The sequence below is a fragment of the Diabrotica virgifera genome, chromosome 5 (assembly GCF_917563875.1).
Source record: "Diabrotica virgifera virgifera chromosome 5, PGI_DIABVI_V3a".
Lineage (NCBI taxonomy): Eukaryota > Metazoa > Arthropoda > Insecta > Coleoptera > Chrysomelidae > Diabrotica > Diabrotica virgifera.
In genome coordinates, this window is record NC_065447.1 from 169,731,742 (window position 1) to 169,750,509 (window position 18,768).

General features: G+C 32.8%; 1 protein-coding gene across 2 annotated transcripts in view; it reads right to left on the reverse strand.

Annotated features, from left to right (window-relative positions):
* The window catches only part of LOC114330654 (histone-lysine N-methyltransferase ash1), a 337,142-nt gene that overhangs the window by 10,054 nt on the left and 308,320 nt on the right, over nt 1-18,768 (reverse strand). For both annotated transcript variants that reach the window (XM_050650514.1, XM_050650513.1), the window contains one exon: nt 10,557-10,790. In XM_050650514.1, the coding sequence (XP_050506471.1) occupies nt 10,557-10,790 (234 nt within the window). The remainder of the gene's footprint in view (nt 1-10,556; nt 10,791-18,768) is intronic.

An 18,768-nucleotide genomic window follows, 5' to 3' on the forward strand; every position in this document is an offset into this window, starting at 1 on the left:
GATTTTAGATATTGTACATTTCTTATTTGCCTCATAATCTCGATAAAAAAATAGGTAGTTATTTTCGTTAATTACAGTCTCTTCTGATAATTGTATATTTTGTTTTGAGATATTGCAAACGTATTTACTTAAATGAAATTGACTTAGTAACCCGCTCGGCCACTTTAAACTCTTCGAGAGAAAAATGGTAAGGACTCATGAATTGTTGCAATCGCGATTTCCAACAATTTCTTCCAAGTTTTTTCGTGCCGTCGATATTTTCCGAGTTAGGGGGAAAAAAGTGACTAAGTATTGAATTATTTATTATTAACTTTACTTCTTAAAGGTGCCGTGTATTTCTGCGTAGGCGTCCACTGTGCATTGTATTGTCAGGTGAGATATTAGATAGTCACGATTACATTATTCTATTAGGAGTAATTTCATTAATATCATTTGGCGAATATTACCCAGCCATGACATCTTTTTCTAGACCTCTCTTACCCTCTATATTTCCTTCGAGTTCCAGTTGCCGACAACTATATCGTTCTCCTCGCAATATGTCCCTAAGTATGTCCATGATATTTTAAGCATTCGGTGCAGGCACCTTATTTCAAAGACTTCAAGTTTGTTAGTGGAGCTGGTCTTTATTATCCATGCTTTCATTACATACAAGAGAACAAGCCAAACGTAACACTTTAGCGTATTGTACAGTAGAAAAAATGAAAGAATGAACCCATGAACGAACATATAAAACACGCTGTATTTTCCTGTCACCGTGTCAAAAAATTGGCCAGCACAGGTATATGTAATAATTATTATTACATGTACTTGCGCTGGGCAATTCTCTTTGCGACATGTTGACAGGAAAATACAGCGTGTTTTATATGTTCGTTCATGGGTATTCTTTCATTTTTCCGACTGTATCTCAGGTTGAAACCCAAATTTCAGTGAACAGTCATAAGAGTCTGGACGTCGACATCCCATTGTTTATGAGAGATATTTTTCATTAAGTTAAGCCCGTTTGAGCTGACAGTCGGAGTGAGTGTATATTGTCTTACCAAGATAGACGATTATCCAGTTTTATTCCCAAGAAGTTAATCAATTCTGAATAATTTATTGTAAACTCTTTAGGAACTACTTATTAACTTTTGCTCTCAGAACGAATTTCGAATAAACAATACGTTCTTCAGACACAAAGATCAAGAAAAATATACATTCAAAAATACAAGAGCACACATATCCGATATTGATTATATGTATATTGACAAACAGAAACATCCATCTTTCTCAAGTACTAGACATAAGATGTTTAAGTGCAGCTAATATCGGAAGTGATCACAACCTAGTACTTGGAAAAATCAGAATACATCTAGAAAAAACAGGAAAAAAGACCCTATTGAATGTGAGACAAGAATAAAAGTAGAACAGCTACAAGACTTGTCAACACGAGATCTATACCAGACAAGACTGCAAAAAGTACTGAACGAAAACTACATAACACCAGATGAAGACATAGAAGAAAGTTGGAGGAAGATTAGAGATAATATCAAAATGGCAGCAACGGACGCACTTGGAGAACTTAAGATAAGTAAACATATACGAAAGAAAAGGAGAACACCCCATGGATCTGTGAAGAAATAAAAATAAAATGCCAAGAAAAAAAGAAAATCTAGCTAGAATACAAATTCAAAAGAACGAGACAAACATATGTGAAGAATCTTAATAATAATAATAATAATAATGACTTTAAATCTGGATGACTTTATTGCTTTTTTTCAAAAAAAAATACAAAGAGTTTGAAATAAGTTAAACTCAATAGTAAGAAGGAAGAAAACAGAACATTGGTAAGCATTTTCAAAAGAGATGGATCACGACTTATACGGGATGCAAAAGGAAATGTGGAAAATGATAAGAGGTCAAACAGCAGAGATGAAGGAATTGATAGAAGTAAAACATATTGATACAAATACATGGACAACTTACCTAGAAAACCTGTATCAAACAGCTAATCATGAAGAACTGGAAAACCAGGATTAGAATCGGATGAGCAAACAGAAATTAAAGAGGAAGATATAACGAACGCCTTAAAACAGATGAAAAATCGAAAAGCACCAGAGAAAGATGGAATAGCTAATGAACTTTTAAAATACGGAGGAGAGAGACGTCACAAAGAACTGAATATCCTGATAAGTAAAATATTAAATACAGGAAGAATTCCAGAAGAATGGAATACCACTCAGATGATAGCGTTATTAAGAAAAGTGATAGGGCAGACCCCAGTAATTTTAGAGGGATAAATTTACGGAGCACTATACTGAAACTCCCAACAAAAATACTGATGAAGAAAATAATGGCGTGCATAAATATATCGGTTGAACAACAAGGATTTAGAAGGGGAAGATCATAACGATGCAGTTTTTGTGATAAGACAAATAGCGGAGAAATCATTAGAGTATAACAAGCGAGGGTTTTTCTGTTTTATATACCTAGAGAAAGCGTTTGATAGAATACAATTAAAAGACGTGATACACCTACTATATGACAAAAATTTACCACTGGATATTATAAAACTGATAGAAAACATTTATGTACGAAATAAAATAGAAATTAAAGTCAATGGAATAATAACAGAACCCATATTATAGAAGCAAACACAGGAATCAAGCAAGGAGATTCACTAATCCCTCTACTTTTTAACATAACGCTGGATGCAATAATAAAACAAGTGAAGAAAAAAAGAGGGTAAAAAATGGGCGATAAAGAGATAAAAATACTCTGTTACGCTGATGACACCGTGTTAGTAGCAGAGTGCGAAGACGACCTACAAAGATTACTGCACGAATTCAACATTAACGCAAAAGAAATGAATATGAAAATATCATCTTAAAAAACAAAAAGCTTAGTAATATCCAAAGAACCAATAAGATGCAAATTGGACTTAGACAATAAAAGTAAATACCTGGGAATTAATCTATCAGCCGACAATAATATCGAAGAAGAGGTTAATCGAAGACTAATAATTAAAGCCAGTAGAACGGCCGGATGCCTAAACGACACAATTTGGAAAAACAAATACTTTAGAGTGGAAACAAAGGACCGAATATATAAGTCATTTGACTGAAGTTATTAGACCAGTTATGACTTACACTGCCTAAACAAGATCAGATGCAAGCAAAATACAAAGACGTCTGGATACCAACAAAATGAAGATCTTAAGAAGGATTGCTGGAAAAGTACTACGGGACAGGGTAAGAAGTGAGGAAATCAGATGCATATGTGGGGTAGACAATATAAATACCTGGGTAAAGAATAGAAAAGAAGAGTGGAATCAACACATAAGCAGGATGTCTGAATCAAGGATAGTAAGAATAGCCAGGGACAAGTCACCGTTAGGCCGAAGAAGTATAGGACACCCAAGGAAAAGATGGAATGACAATTTAGGGACAGAATGAAAGGCACCGTTGAAGAAAACAGGCAGTACTGCCTATATAAAAGAAAAAGTAGAAGAAGAAATAGATTTTTGGTAGTATAATGTGCTTCTTTGGAGTTTTACTGAAGATTATTGTTTTCGTTTTAGTGGGAGAAAATTCTAGGCCAGTAGTGTTTGACCAATTCTCTAATTTCTAAATAACTAGTGGGTTAAGTGATTTAGCGATGTCATTGATGGCAATAAGGAAAAGTGCAACGAGTAGACCATTGAGGAATGTCGTTTAATTGGATTTTTGAGTCTAAAAGAACGTTATTTATTCGAATAAGTTTCGTCTATATAGGAAATTATTAATAAATTTTATATTTCCTGGAATTGACCAACTTAATAGAATTCTTTTATCTAATCCCCAAATGGCACGCGTTATAAAATATAATAAAAGATAGCCATAAGCCAAACATACTTTATCACATCCAAATGACCCATGAATTACAGATTCAATATCCACTAGGTTGTCTAATGTAGATGTGGACTTTCTAAATCCACTTTGTATAAGGCTAGGTAGCTATAATATCAATAAGTCTAATACTATCTAGTATCTAGTATCTATCAAGTGGATAAACTGATTAATTTTTTTTTGTGAATTTGATGGCCTTGGCCAAGCCAATTAGCCAGACATTTTGTTATTTTAAAAACAAACAAATTTGATTTTTTAATCAGAGAAATTTTTTCTGTACTTCTAACTCTAAATACATAACAAACTAACATTATTATCTACAATTATTATCTAAATAATACTCTGTTTGGGTTGTTCATTTTTTTTTGTAAATTTTTATTTTTTTTTGTATTTTCTGTTGTATTTTTTTTGTATTGTTAATTTGTTTTTTTTTTATTATTTTTTTTTTATTTTTTTTATTGTTATTTTTTATTAATTGTAGCAAGTTTTGTTCCATTGAGTTTTTTCACTAAGCTAATACTTTTCGAGTTATTTGAGAGTGAATATGTTCGTTTTTTAACAAAAAAAAACACGTTTTTAGACGGTTTTACGCAAATAACACAATTAGCAAGTATTTTATCGAAAAGAGAAAAATATACTTTATAAAAAATTTAAAAAAAAATGTCTGTATAAAGTCTTTATACTCAGTAGAAGCAGAGTTGTAGCTAAAAAAGTAAGTTCTTATTCGTCAAATTCCAAATCGAATATTTCAACGTGAAATAACCAAAAATAAAAGCACATTTCTGGGAAAACTCATCGCAACTTTTTTAAAGTGTTTAAAAAAGCTTTGTTTTTGTTTTTAAAAAAGTTTCTAGCATTAAAGTAAGCACGTTACGCTGAAAATAAAGTTGGTCCTTTTTTGTAAAAATAGTTTTAAAAAAACGTGAAAATCACCCTCTAAAAGGGAACTTGCATAAAATTTTTATTTCGAAAGAGATGCTATAAATTTGCTATAAATCACAACAGAACACGATTTAAAAAGAAAAAAAGTAGTTTGTGTTTTTCGTTTGGCCCCTCAAGACGAATAAAATCAAATTATTGTTACCGCTTCACAAGTGACTTTACTTATGTATTGTTTATAATACATATGATCTGTAAGTTTAATCGTAAATTTAGTTTTACAGTATTTTTTTTATTTTGAAAAAAAATGCCTTTTTTTAAATAATTTTTTAATTATCAGTGATACGAAATATCCCAAAGTGTAAAGGTTTTGGTTTTCTGAATATTTTGTTTTACTGTAATACAAAAATTGGTTAAGATATGGCTGTTCCGAATTTGCATATACTCGTGATTAGTGACTCATTGAAGTCCTTTCAACTACAGCCTTTCAAAAATAAGCACTTTGAACCGATGAAACTTACAGATCCTCTATAATAAGCATACATACGTAAAGTAACTTATGAAGCGCTACTGATTAATTTCATTTGAGATGCTAATTAGGAGGTGATTTTTAGATTTTTTTACAAAAAAAGGGATCTACTTTATTTTGTGCGCAACTTGTTTACTTCTGATACTAGAAACTCAAAAAAAAAATAAAGCTGTTTTTAAACTTTTTAAAAAAGTTATGATGAGTTTCCTCCGAAAAGTTCTTAATTTTTTGGTTATTTCATGTAGAAATATTCAATTTTGAATTTGACAAATAATAAGAACCTACTTTTCATTAGCTACAACTCTGCTTTTACTGGGTCTACGACTTCATAATATGTCATATTTATATAAAACATTTTTTTCACTTTTTGATAAGCTGTATTTTTGCTATGAATGTTTTTTTGGTGAAATACTTCCTTTTTTAGTTATTTGCGAAAATCCGTCTAAAAACGTACTATTTTTTGAGAAATGAATATATTCACTCGCAAATAACTCGAAAAGTATTTACTTGTGAGGTCAAGACTAGTGAAAAAAACTCTATAGTCAATTTATATTTCCAACATTTTTGCAGAAACAAAAACAAAAAAAAAATAATACAGATTAATATGATAGTGACTGCTGCGTTAAAATTTTGAATACGGGCCATGTAAAATAACCGCGTGTTCTTGGCTAGTTCCTTGAGTAGGGGGAATTTTACACTTCCCTCTAAGGCTAGTTCCAACAAATTTAAGCTAGGCGCGCCACTATACGGGCAGGTTTTAAAGACAACAAAATAATGCATAGGCTTTCGTATCTTTCCGTATTTATCAATCAACGGTATAAGTATATTTCTTTTGAGCTTCATTTTTTTTTCACAATACTGCAACATGAGTTTTAAATTATGACACAGTACAATACTTGTTTCAATATTTACATGTAAATAAAATAATCCTAATTACTTGTAAAAGTAAGGTTATATTAAAATGAACTCTTTTAAAACCAAAGTGGCATTAGACTAATTTTAAAATTCCCGCTAAAAGGAAAAAGGTAAATCTGGCAACAGTGCCGTCGTTTGCTGGACATTTAATCTCTCCCCGTATTGACAAGTAGTATCTGATGTATCTAAGGTGAAGTATGATAACTGAAGCTATTACAGGAATTATTGAGCTTGAAACGCGTTTTTTCCCATAGATAAATAGATATAATAATAGATAAGAGATCATACTTATGAAGCCTAGATTTTCCCGCATATGAGGTACACACCGTTAGATTCGTCTAGAGTCCTTCTACAAACGCTCAGTTATTGGCGTAATTCGTAGGTTGAAATTTTGAGTAGTTGTCGAAAACCAAAATTTTCAAAGTTTAGTTTTTCAGTTTTTCGGCTATACTGAGCCGTTTGTATGTCTAATTCTGACGGCTCGAGACACCATTTGAAAGCTTAACTCAACACTATTGATTTGGTGTATTTGCGGATCTCCTGTCTCTTCTTGGACGGAATATATATATACCCCCAAAAAATATGCCGTTTTGTACCTACCATGTCCTATAGCTGGCTTATGGGTGGTCAAAAGTCACAAACTACACCGGTTCTGAATCGGCCCTGACCCCCTCTTCAAACACAGAAAAAAAAAAAAAATTCAGATCGGTTTAACTTTTCCACACATATACATACATAATATAGTCCGTCCGCTATAACTTTTCCCATGCGGTACGATTCATTTTCAATCAAATTAAGTCAAAACAGAAAGTGAAACGTACGCCGATGTGTGTAGTATATAGTATACAGTATACAAAATGTACATACACATCGACGTTCGTTTCAATTTATGTTTTGACTTAATTTGATTGAAAATGAATCGTACCGCATGGGAAAAGTTATAGCGGACGGACTATACATACATATCCACAAACATTTTTCCTTTTTTAAATAGAAATTGAGTCATATTTCTGAGCTCGGTAACTTTTGCATAGTATAACCGATTTTGAAAATTAAACATTCGTTGGAAAGGTAATGATTAGTACTATTAGAAGCCGCAAAGGTCGGACTTAAATTTTCGAAGTTTTTGGGAGTTTTGGGGAAGAGAACGAAAAACAGACCCTACATAGAAAGGGCCGTAAAATCCACATCCTTAGACCAAAATGGATGGTCGACATATGAATAAGTGAGTCTTTTCCTGAACTTTAAGATGGGGGTTGGCTTAATTTTCAATTCAGTCAGATTTAGAAAATCGAAAATTTCGTGTATATATAGTGTCGCGTGTAGGGGAGTGTGGGTGTGCGCCACTGGCGAGAACTGCCGTTCTCTGGTAACCCAGATAGAGCGCTAAGGTTTATACCAAACCCTTCTTTCAGTCCGTGATTATTATACATACAATTAAGAAAATTATGTATTCGTTGACGGGTATTTGCATATTAGAGCGACTTATACTTATAGATGTATAATTGGTTGGCGATCAAAATACTCTAAATAGATAACCAATCCATGACGCGAACAAAGTTAATTTGACACACAAGTAATCGATCATGTATCATGATCATCGATCACACACACAAGTACTTTCACAATCTCAACGGATAAATGATAACTGTAATTCTAGGTTAGTATTTTTCAATGACGTAAATATACTTTATATCATTAGTATATTCGGACATTGTATAGTGAAATTGTATTTTATATTTATTTATTCATTAACATCTTTTAAATGTTAATATTCTGGCAAATATTTGTATAAATATTGATGCTTATATAAATATAAATATTGTGACAACTGTCAGATTTAACTAAAACGCCATACAATGATTCGCAACATTCTTAAAATCTTATATGACGTCAAAATTAATGACGCACTTAGTTTGGTATGAACTTTTATTTTACATAATGTTGTCAGAAATATTGGATTGATTAAAGGCCACGACGATGTCAGGGCACTTTCATGTGTCAAACAGTGACACATAGTTCAGTAGGCCTGTAGTACATGCCAACGACTTGTACAACACTTTATTTGTCATTTGCAAATCTGTTGCCGGTAAAGTACAGTATTATAGTCTGGGCAGATTATCGGAGAATAGGCCATTTTTGGGAAAAGTTATTTACCAGCAATTTTATTGCTGGAATCGAATCTTATGATTGTATATATTAATAATATAGGTATGCAAGTCCGCAGATAGTGTGCTACTTTTTTTATAAACAAAAGGGCACCCAAAAATCGTGTTTTTTTTTTCAATTTTTGCTCCATAACTCCCAAAGATTTTAACTTTAGACCAAAAACAGTCAAATAAAAATTCACCGTAATTAAATTCTGCTTAGAGACGTGTTTTTCCCGATTTGCTTCGACGAAAATTTTCCCCGGAAAATGCGGAGTTTTCCTACAAAATCTTTAATTTTCAACTAAAATTTTAGATAAGTCATTGTTTATCAATAATTAAATAACTTTGTAATATAAAAGCTCTTTTCGTATAGATTATAATTCCAGAAGCCGATGGAAATTGAATGAACAGTTTAGCAACAATTGAATTGTTAATTCATAATTTACGGTCGCTATAATAACCACAATAATTATGATACATAAGAATAACTATGATTTTTGTATAAAAAGAAACTGTACCTATCTAATGTACTTTACAGAATTGAAATTCGACTATTTAAGCGGCCTCAGGAAAGGCCCAACTTCGAAAATGTTGATCCTATTGTTTATATCTTTACCGTAAATGCCGGTCAACTTTGACCGGTTGTATCTCAGGAACCACTCATCACAATTAAACGTTTTTTCTTTAAGAAGAAGCGACCTGACGCTTTTTTTCCTATACCGTTTTCATAATTCATTTTAATTTAATATTTCCGGATATATTCTATTTGTTTATACACCAAAAAATTGTTTATAATTTTAAAATATTCCTGAGGCCGCTTAAATAGTCCAATTTGAATTTGTAAAGTAAATTAGATAGGTACAGTGTCTTTTATACAAAAATCACAGTTGTTCTTATGTAACATAATTATTGTGGTTATTAAAGCGACCGTAAATTTTTAATCAAAAATTCAATTGTCGCTAAACTGTTCATTCAATTTCCATCGGCTTCTGGAATTATAATCTATACGAAAAGAGCTTTTATATTACCAAGATATTTAATTATTGATAAACAATTACTTATCTAAAATATTAGTTGAAAATTAAAGATTTTGTTGGAAAAACCAGCATTTTCCGGGAAAAATTTTCATCGAAGTAAATCGGAAGAAAACACGCCTCTATGTAGAATTTAATAACGGTTTATTAGGGTGTTTTTGGTGTAAAGTTAAAATCTTTGGAGTTATAGAGCAAAAATTTAAAAAAACACGATTTTCGGACCCCATTCTGTTTATAAAAAAAGTAGCACGCTATCTGCGGACTTTGCATACCTATATTATTAATATATACAATCATAAGATTCGATTTCAGCAATACAATTGCTGGTAAATAACTTTTCCTTGTATTTTGCTAATTAGCCCAGAGTATTAGCTTACATGCACGCAGTTTCTGGTTTACAGTTGGTCCCTTGCAATAAAAAAGATGTAAATACGATAATAAAAAACACTAAGTGAGCAAAAGTTAATATATTACTTAAGAAATGATACTCACCAAGAATTGAATTACGAGTCCTTAGGGGAAAGTAGTCAAGAAGAAAGTTCAGATAGTGAAGATGATTTGACTGGAATAAATACGAGTTTTGGGTGCCGGAGGTCAAACAGGACAACAAGCACATCGAGAAGTGAAGTGAAAAAAACTAGATCTGTATCGTATTTATTCTATCTATTGTTTTTATATTATGCTATCTATTATATTGATCTATTCGTATGGCAATTATAAAAAAATATTACTGTCTATTAGTGATACAGTAAAAGACAATTTGCCACCAACTATACACATATTGTCTAGCTAACTCCAGGAACAGGAAGGACATTTTTTAATTTCAAAAAACATACATCATCTTTTACTTATCATTTTTTTTGAAAAGTGTAAAAATCTTGTCGGCTCAAAGCTAACATCTTGATTTTGTAGTGGTAGCGAACGAGTTAACATAAAAATTGATTGATTTTAGGTTAATAGTGGCGCAGCTCCTTAAGGTACGTATCCATACAAAGGTGAACCGCGCTCCGTGTAGCAGCTCGAATGGATACGGTATGAGCTCCCCTACATATAAACCGCACACCGGTTGTATCGAAAGAGGGTGAGCACCGAGCGGGGTTCACCGACGTATCCACTATGTGGAGCTGCTACACGGAGCGGGGTTCGCCCTTGTATGGATACATACCTTTACATAATTTATACTTACTCTAACAATAGGCGGAAGAACTGTAAAAGTAGCCGTTGCCTCCGTTTTAACAGTTGCACAGGCATCTATCATTTTATTTTTTCCACCTAATTCTTCGTTCCTTTTCTTTCCCACTGACTTCATCAACGCCTCATCAACATCATGGGGACAGTAAGTCCTGGCAACTTTCAGACGCGTCTCGAAGTGTTCAAAAGCAAAGCTTTTCGTGCATATAGAAAATTTGGTTTTGGCAACCTACAAAATAAAATCGAATTTAATATAATCAACAATTAAATCATTCATTATCAAGCAGAAAATGTAAAAAATTGCATTACCAACCAATTTAAGTACATATTACCATTGATTATAAATATTCCTCTAGATAGCTCACCTCTTGGTAACCGAAAGACGTATCAACAACTAGGTGGCGCTACTCGAAAACCGTATCGAGATTTCTCATTCCATCTCTGACTTGCGAGGAGGTAGGAGTAGTGTCAGGGCCGAACTTACCCTATAGGTGTATTATCTGTGACAAGTGTTGTGACAAGTTATAGCAAAATTAAAAAAAAGGACTCACATTTTAGATAAAATGGCCTCTGTAACGCATAAGTGTGTTTACGCGGGATGTTTTGAAAGAAACGATGGAACAAATAATAATATATCTTTCTTTAAATTTCCCCTGAAAGACGCAGTGGCGGCTCGTACCACTTTAAGAAGGTAGTGCCACAACTCGGGCAGCCGCCAAAATTTTTAGTGACGGATTCACGATATTGTCAAAAAAAGGTATACTGACAACAAAAACTAAAAAAAATATGCGCGGATACTTTTATCTTATGTACATATCTTAAGTTTATTGATCTGAGGTGCCAAGCAATTGTCCAACATTGATCAAAACAGTTCCGTAAATTAATTAATAATAAAAACCTCTTAACCTACCACCAGCATTTACTGCTGATAGTGCTTGAAAATTGTTATTACGATTTAGTCTCTATTTACCAATTTATAAAAATAATACTATTTCATTATTCCCACACATGCACAAATTTTTGTAATGTTACGTTTAAAGTTTACGATATATGAAGTTCATTCTTCTATTTTTTGGTTGCAAAGTTTTCAATGACTTTATAATTAAAATTATCAATACAATTTACAAAATGCTTTTCTGCAGATAGCATACCTAAAGCACTAGGTTTCGATGTAAACATCGAAAAACAGCGTTCTGCTTCAGATGTTGATATAGGAATGGTAACTAAAATACTTAAAAGTTTAATAGTTTCTTCAAATGTGCTTTTTGAACCTTCCCTCTACAATAAAACCGATAGCGAAACAGCCCCAGAGGTAGTACTTAATTCGTCTCGCTAATACAGTACCTACTTCTAATTCAGTTTTAAACCGAGTTTTGCTTAAAAATTAAAATTGTCTCCATGGTTCATTAAGAAATGATTCGGAGAACTGATGCTTATAAGCAGAAAACTTCTCTGACATAAATAAATTAGAAGCAACTAAATGTCCGGAGAAGGTAGACCTTTGAAAGATCTGGTACTTTGAATAATATGAACCTTTAAGTCGTTGTCTAATTCGGCGCTAAAATTGACCAGCTCCTTAAATATGCCTCTATTTTCTGAATTTTCTTTTTCGTCGTGACCTCTTAAAGCTAACTCGAAAGCTCCACAACACCTTATAACATTTGTAGTTTTTTTTTCTAGCGAAAAACCACCAAAAAAATTTTTAAAATACTAATCTTTATTGTCAATTAATAAATTAAACTTAAGAAATAATCAAAATATTATCAAAATACCCACGATCATGATGCACCAAAAGTTTAATTATAAATACAAAAACTTTTTAACAGAAAATATACATAATAAAAGCGACAAACCAGCACGTAAAGAAACTCAAAATAAATAGACCTGGCTTCATACCCTCGTGCCTGGCACAGAGATTCTAATGTTAAGGTATACTAATAGTCCAATATAGCTCTTTCTCTGTCACTTACATATAATGCTCGTAAAATCTTTCTCTCTTTACTCGTGCCAGTACTGACTACGGCGCGAAGGAGATTCTCCTGTCGAATACTCTCCGCTGTCGGCAGGGATTGTATTGCGCCCATAGTTGCCATATTTTATATAATTTATGAAGATCAAAAGAAATACACACAAAAAAATTAATAAGATTTAAAAAGTTTTGAAGATAAAAAATGTTTATGGATAGTTAGCAAGGTAGTGCCATGGCTCTATGGCACTACCTCACGGGCCGCCACTGGAAAGACGTATCCATTCTTTCACGGTTTTTCGTCTAAATTTTAAAGAACCGCTTGGATTGACATGAAATTTGGCATACGTATAGCTTACATGTCAAAGAGAAAAAGTGATATTGTGCCGATGTGTGCTTTTTCCCTGGGGGTGACTTTCACCCCCTCTTTTGGGTGAAAAAATATATGTCCAAAATAAGTCCGGAAATGGGTAAACTGACTAATTTTAAGTAACTTTTGTTTTATAGAGCTTTATTATTCTATTAGTTCTATTAGAGAATTATGACAGGTGATAAATAGCAGTCTGATTTTTGCATGAGAGTTTAATCTCTGTTCGGAGAGTTTAAGTCTGTTCTGTCGGACAAAATAAATTTGCCGTTTTCGTGGTCTGACCGTTCCAAATTTTTAAGCTGTTCCACAATTAAAACTGCCCCTGTTCCAGTGTTCCCATATATCAAAGTTTGTCCGACTCGACACCCTTAAGCTATTAACAAATTTTCAGCTTGCTATTAATCAACTTTTTTTTCATAAGCGGGATCCAGACCTATAAGTATTTTGTCGAAAAAAACGTTCTTAGCAAAAATATAGCCTATAAAAAAGTAAAAAAAAATGTTGTACGCGTTAGGTCTCTGGATCTCGTAGAACCAGAGTTATAGCCAATGAAAAATAGATTCATATTCACCAAATTTCAAATAGAATATTTCGACGAGAAATATCCAGAAAATTAAGCACTTTTTGGGGAAACCCATTATAACTTTTTTAAAGTGTTTAAAAAAAGCTTTATTTTTGTTTTTACAAAAAGTTTCTAACATTAAATTTAAGCAAGTTACGCTCAAAATAAAGTTGGTCCCTTGTGTTTTTGCAAAAAAAAATCGGGAGGACCACCCCCTAATTAGCAACTTAAATGAAATTAATCGTCACCGCTCCAAAAATTATTTTACTTATGTTGTGTTTATATGATCTGTAAAGTAAAATTTTTAAAAATTTAAATTTTGAAAAATATGCTTTTTTTCAAAATAACTTACAAAATTGTTAGAGATACCAAAAATCTCGATGTTAGGCGCATGTAAGGATCAGCCTGCAATAGAAATAGGAAATCAGAGGATTTTAACTGTGTTCGATACACCCCACTTATTAAAAAGTCTAAGAAATAATTTTCTTAACAACAAGTTGACGTTTTTTGCCGATTATAAACAAATATCGTGGCAAGATAATGAATACACATACAACATCGATAGAACCAGTGTGAGAGCACGATGCATGGTGAAAATGACAAACGTTCATATAAACCCTAATAATTTTCAAAAAATGCGTGTAAAATTAGCAGCACAAATTTTTTCCAACTCAATTGCCTCAGCAATATCAACAGCAATGTCTGTAGGGCAGTTACACACCAAAACGGCTTCTCTTACTGCCGAATTTTTGAAAATTATAAATAATATTTTTGATGGTCTTAACAGCAAATATTGTAGTGATAGTAATCCAAACAGAAAGCCAATGTCAACTTTAAGCAAGTCAACTGAAAACTTAAAAGCAGGTTTAGAATATTTTAAAAAAATTAAAGTTTTTGAAAATCAAAAAGAGAGAAATAATATTCACTGTCTACACGGCTTTCAGTGGACCATTTTCTCAGTTTTGTTTGTGGGAGGAACTTCAAAAATAATATAATGTGTCATATCTTTTAACATCTTTTCTGAACCAAAATCCTCTAGAAAAATTTTTCTCTATTGTGCGCAATAGAGTTAGTCTAGTGCGTTCATAAAAAACATGTGTTTTTACTTAATAACAGGCGGTAGCTGGTTTGTCTTTAGTTTCATGCGTGGAAGAGAATGATGCTAGATCAAAAGTATGTGTTTTATCTCGTCAGGTATTAATGACGCACGGGTAAATAATCGTGGACTCAACTGAATGTTAAACTACACTATTAGCTTTAGTTTATATATACAGTAGATATTAACAAGTATTTTATAATATCAGGAAAACAATATCAGTATGTCTTAAAACATTGGAATCATATGGAAACTTTTTTATTCAGTTTAGGGAAAAATGTATTATTGATAAAAACTTGCACGTCCTAAAACTCAAAATGAAAGAATCAGATGTCAAATATTATGAGTCGTATACCAAGTTTGTTAAAAAATATTAATTCTTCTCAAGAGTAATATACCTTCATTTTTAAAGTACTTTCATATAAACATGAACGTGGTTTTTAATTGTTCTCGACTTTTATTAATAAAATGTTTCGATATTGTCAATAATGAAAGTACTTCTTGAGAACAAGAAATAATAAATATCTTTTTTTCCTAAAATTTTAATTTTACTATCTTAGTTTGAAAAGAATTAACATTCAAATATACTTATTTACTTTGTTTTGAAATATGATCTAATTAGTGATGTTTTAAACTTTCTAATCCTGTCCGTTTATCAGCTTTTACCTATTGTTCCTAGGCAGATGGCCCTCAACTATTTATATGTTGGAAATTCCCTGTCATTTTATCAGTATATATGTATACCAAATTTCATGCCAATCCAATGGATTCTTTAAAATTCGGAGGTTTTGCAATATTTTACCTGGGGTGAATGGGTTAGATCTGGAAAGAAATTCTGTATATCAACTTCAAATAGTTTATTTCGCATTAGTTCTGAAAATATCATTCTTTTACAAATTGCAAAAAATAATTTACATGTGAACACTGCTAATTTTATTATGTATTTTCTATTTTGTTGTTTTTTTTGTAGTGTATTAATAATTAAATAATTTTTAAGAAACCTCTTCACTATTTTTATTAATCAATTTTTAGCGTTTTATCTGAAGTAAAATCGGAATTCCAAAATAGAGATTACAATCGCGTTAAAATAATTTGTTAAAATGCTGAATACTACCCTTATATCGTTGTCTATTACGCCAGCCAAGCGACTCAAATTTATTTTTCAATCTTGGCAAAAATTTCAATAAATGTCGCCACCGTCCAGCCAGTTAGTACTTAGACTTGAGGGGCAAAGAGGTGTAAGTGGGCGGAGTTTAACACTGAATTCGGTTTTACCTAAAGGTGAGGTATCTATGTACTTATTAATCAATGATATTACATAAAATATTTTGTATTATTTTTTAATTCCAGCCTGCCCTTTGCAAACCCCTAATGAGATTACTATTAATACTCCCTTCTCATCAAATCTTAAGGTACGTATCCATTACTTTGGTGCTCCGTCCTCTGAATAATCAGTGGCGTAGCTGACAGGCCCGCAAGGCGCCTTAAAGCGTTCAAGCTTCATACTTCTACTTTCTTTAAATTAGGGATCAAAACATATTTTCCTAATAAGCATCAAAATAGGGAATTTGGAAGGAAGCAATGAAGCGGATAATTGACGTAACTCTTACTCTTCTGGGTGCAATTTAGCGTTTCGTGGACATGTTGGTAGTTTAGATGAAAGCGAATCCCAAAAAGGTAATTTTTTATCGGTGGTTTTTTTACTGGCTCAATATGATCCTGTTTCAGCTAAATTAATCGATAAAAACAATAACTTAAAAACAAATTACTTAAGCCCGCAAATACAAAACGAAGTTATAAATTTGCTGGCTCAAGAAACTGAAAACAAATTGATCAATTTAATTTAAAAAAGTTGTTTTTATTCAATAATTCTTGATACCACTCAAATCAGCTTAGTTTTGTTTTGTTTTCCGTTATGTAAAACTAACTTGCAATGAAAACAATTTACCTTCCAAAGCAGAAGATGTTGAAAGTTCTTTAGGATTTATTCGCATTTTGGACCAAAGTGCAGAGTGCAAAGGGGCAAGCGTTACGAGTGGTATATATTCAGGAGTACAAAGGCGCATAACTGACATTGAAAAAACAACATTGTGCATGCCATAATCTGAACCTAGTGTTGAATGATGCCGTTGCTGGTGTACAGGAGTTAGGTATGGACTTTAGCAGAGCCGAGCTTTTGACAAGTTGAGCTCGGCTCAGAATGTCGAGCCGAGCTCGAGATAGAAGCTCGGCTTGAACTTCGAGCTGCCGGACAAGCTCGTGTCGGCTCGACTCGAATATTTTTGAGCCGGCTGGAACTTATTCCATATTTTACGAACACATATGTAGATATATTAAAACATACATATTTTGTAGTCTGAATTATTTATTCTCAAACAAAAGTATCAGTTGTAGCAGAAATAAATGAATTAAAAAAAGTATTAAGCATTAAAAATATTGACAAGCTCGTTGAGGAAAGCTCGGCACGTTTTAAATTCGGCTCGGCTCGTAAGAAACAAACCGGCTTGAGCTCGAGATTCGGCTTGTCAAACGAGCCGAGCCGAGCTAAGCTCGAGTTTGTGACCGTCCCTAACAGGAGTTGGGTTTTTTTTTACGATATGATTAAGAGATTATGTTTTTTTAGCGCAAGTATTGTACTATTATGACTTAGGATTCATCGCGTTTGCCAACACTTAAAAGGTTATGTGAAACCCGGTGGTCATCCAGACATGATGCTGTTACGGCTTTGCGTCGAGCTTTCCGACAAGTAATGAAATCTTTAACGAACATTTCATTGCTATCTAAAAAAACGATGAGAAATTAGAAGCTAATCCGTTATTAGAGCATATGAATAATTTTGAATTTGCCGTTAACATTACTATTCAATCTAAAATACTCAACTTAATCTAACATCAAAACTTTTGCATTATGAAAAGGCAGAGTTAACGGTCGCCCTTCAACTTTTTCATAAAACTCATGCTATCTTCGAGAAATGAGAAATTCGTTTTCCGAAACTTTAGCCGAAGCGGCAGGAATAGCAGAATAGTGGGGTATTATACCAGAATTTAAAAATAAATGGATAAAACATATAAAAAAATTTACGATGAGCTCAGCTGCTATCAAAAAATAACTTACTAGTAAAAATAGTTTTGAAGTTAATGTTTTCAATGTAAATTTAGATATAATATTGCAACAACTTACAACATAACAGGATTTTCAGATTAAGAGGCTATGCTTTTGTATCGTTGTTTATAATAAGGGGGCCCACAAAAATTGTCGCGGGGGGCCCCCAATCTTCAGCTACACCACTACTGAGTAACTGCTCCAATGGATACGGCATGCGCTCCTCTAGATATAAACTACCACCGATTGGATCGCTAAGAGTGAGTGCCGAGCGGGAGCAGCAACGTATCCACTATGTGGAGCAGCTACACGGAACACGGAGCACCAACGTAATGGATACGTGCCTTTAAATGCTTAAATTTTTAGTGCCTTTAAATGCTTAATTAGTACTGAGAGTCAAATATCCCATAACTTGTGGAAAAACGGTTTGGATCAAATGAAGAAGAGATAACAATAGTAAAGAGATATTTTGAAGACCTTCCAGAATTATAATTCAAGAAAAGCATCTTAGGGCAGTCAATGAGGGTATTTGGCTCCGAATTCCATCCTACTACATCGATTTACTTGATATTTTCACAGTAAGTAGGGAATAGCTCAAGAAACAGAGTCTACCCTATGCTGATGTGCGCTTTTATCTTGGGGGTGGTCCCCACCCCTTTTTAGGGGTGACAAATGTTTTGGCTAAAATAGCCACGGAAGAGGCTAGAAAAACCTAATTTTAAGCAAAAACTGTTCTATAATTATTTTTAGAAAACTCGATACCTTTTTGAGTTATTCGTGGTTGAAAATTGGCCATTTTCCTTGAAAAATTATCTTCCTTGAAAATCTTCTAGTTAAAATACAAAGATGGGTATGGTAGGTAAGAGTTTGTTTTTTTGCTGCATGCTCAAATCAGTTTATTCAACTTGAAATAACAGAGAAACTGTCGATTTTAGGTGTATAATGATACTAATAACTTTTGTAGTACTTGAAAAGACCTTTAAAACGAGCAATACTAAATGTCGATTACGTTCAAAGTAAGCGAGATATTCGGCAAAGAAGTTGATGACTAATGTATTTTAAGAAGAAATGAGAAGTATTATTAACCCCTCATCCATCAGAATTTAAATAC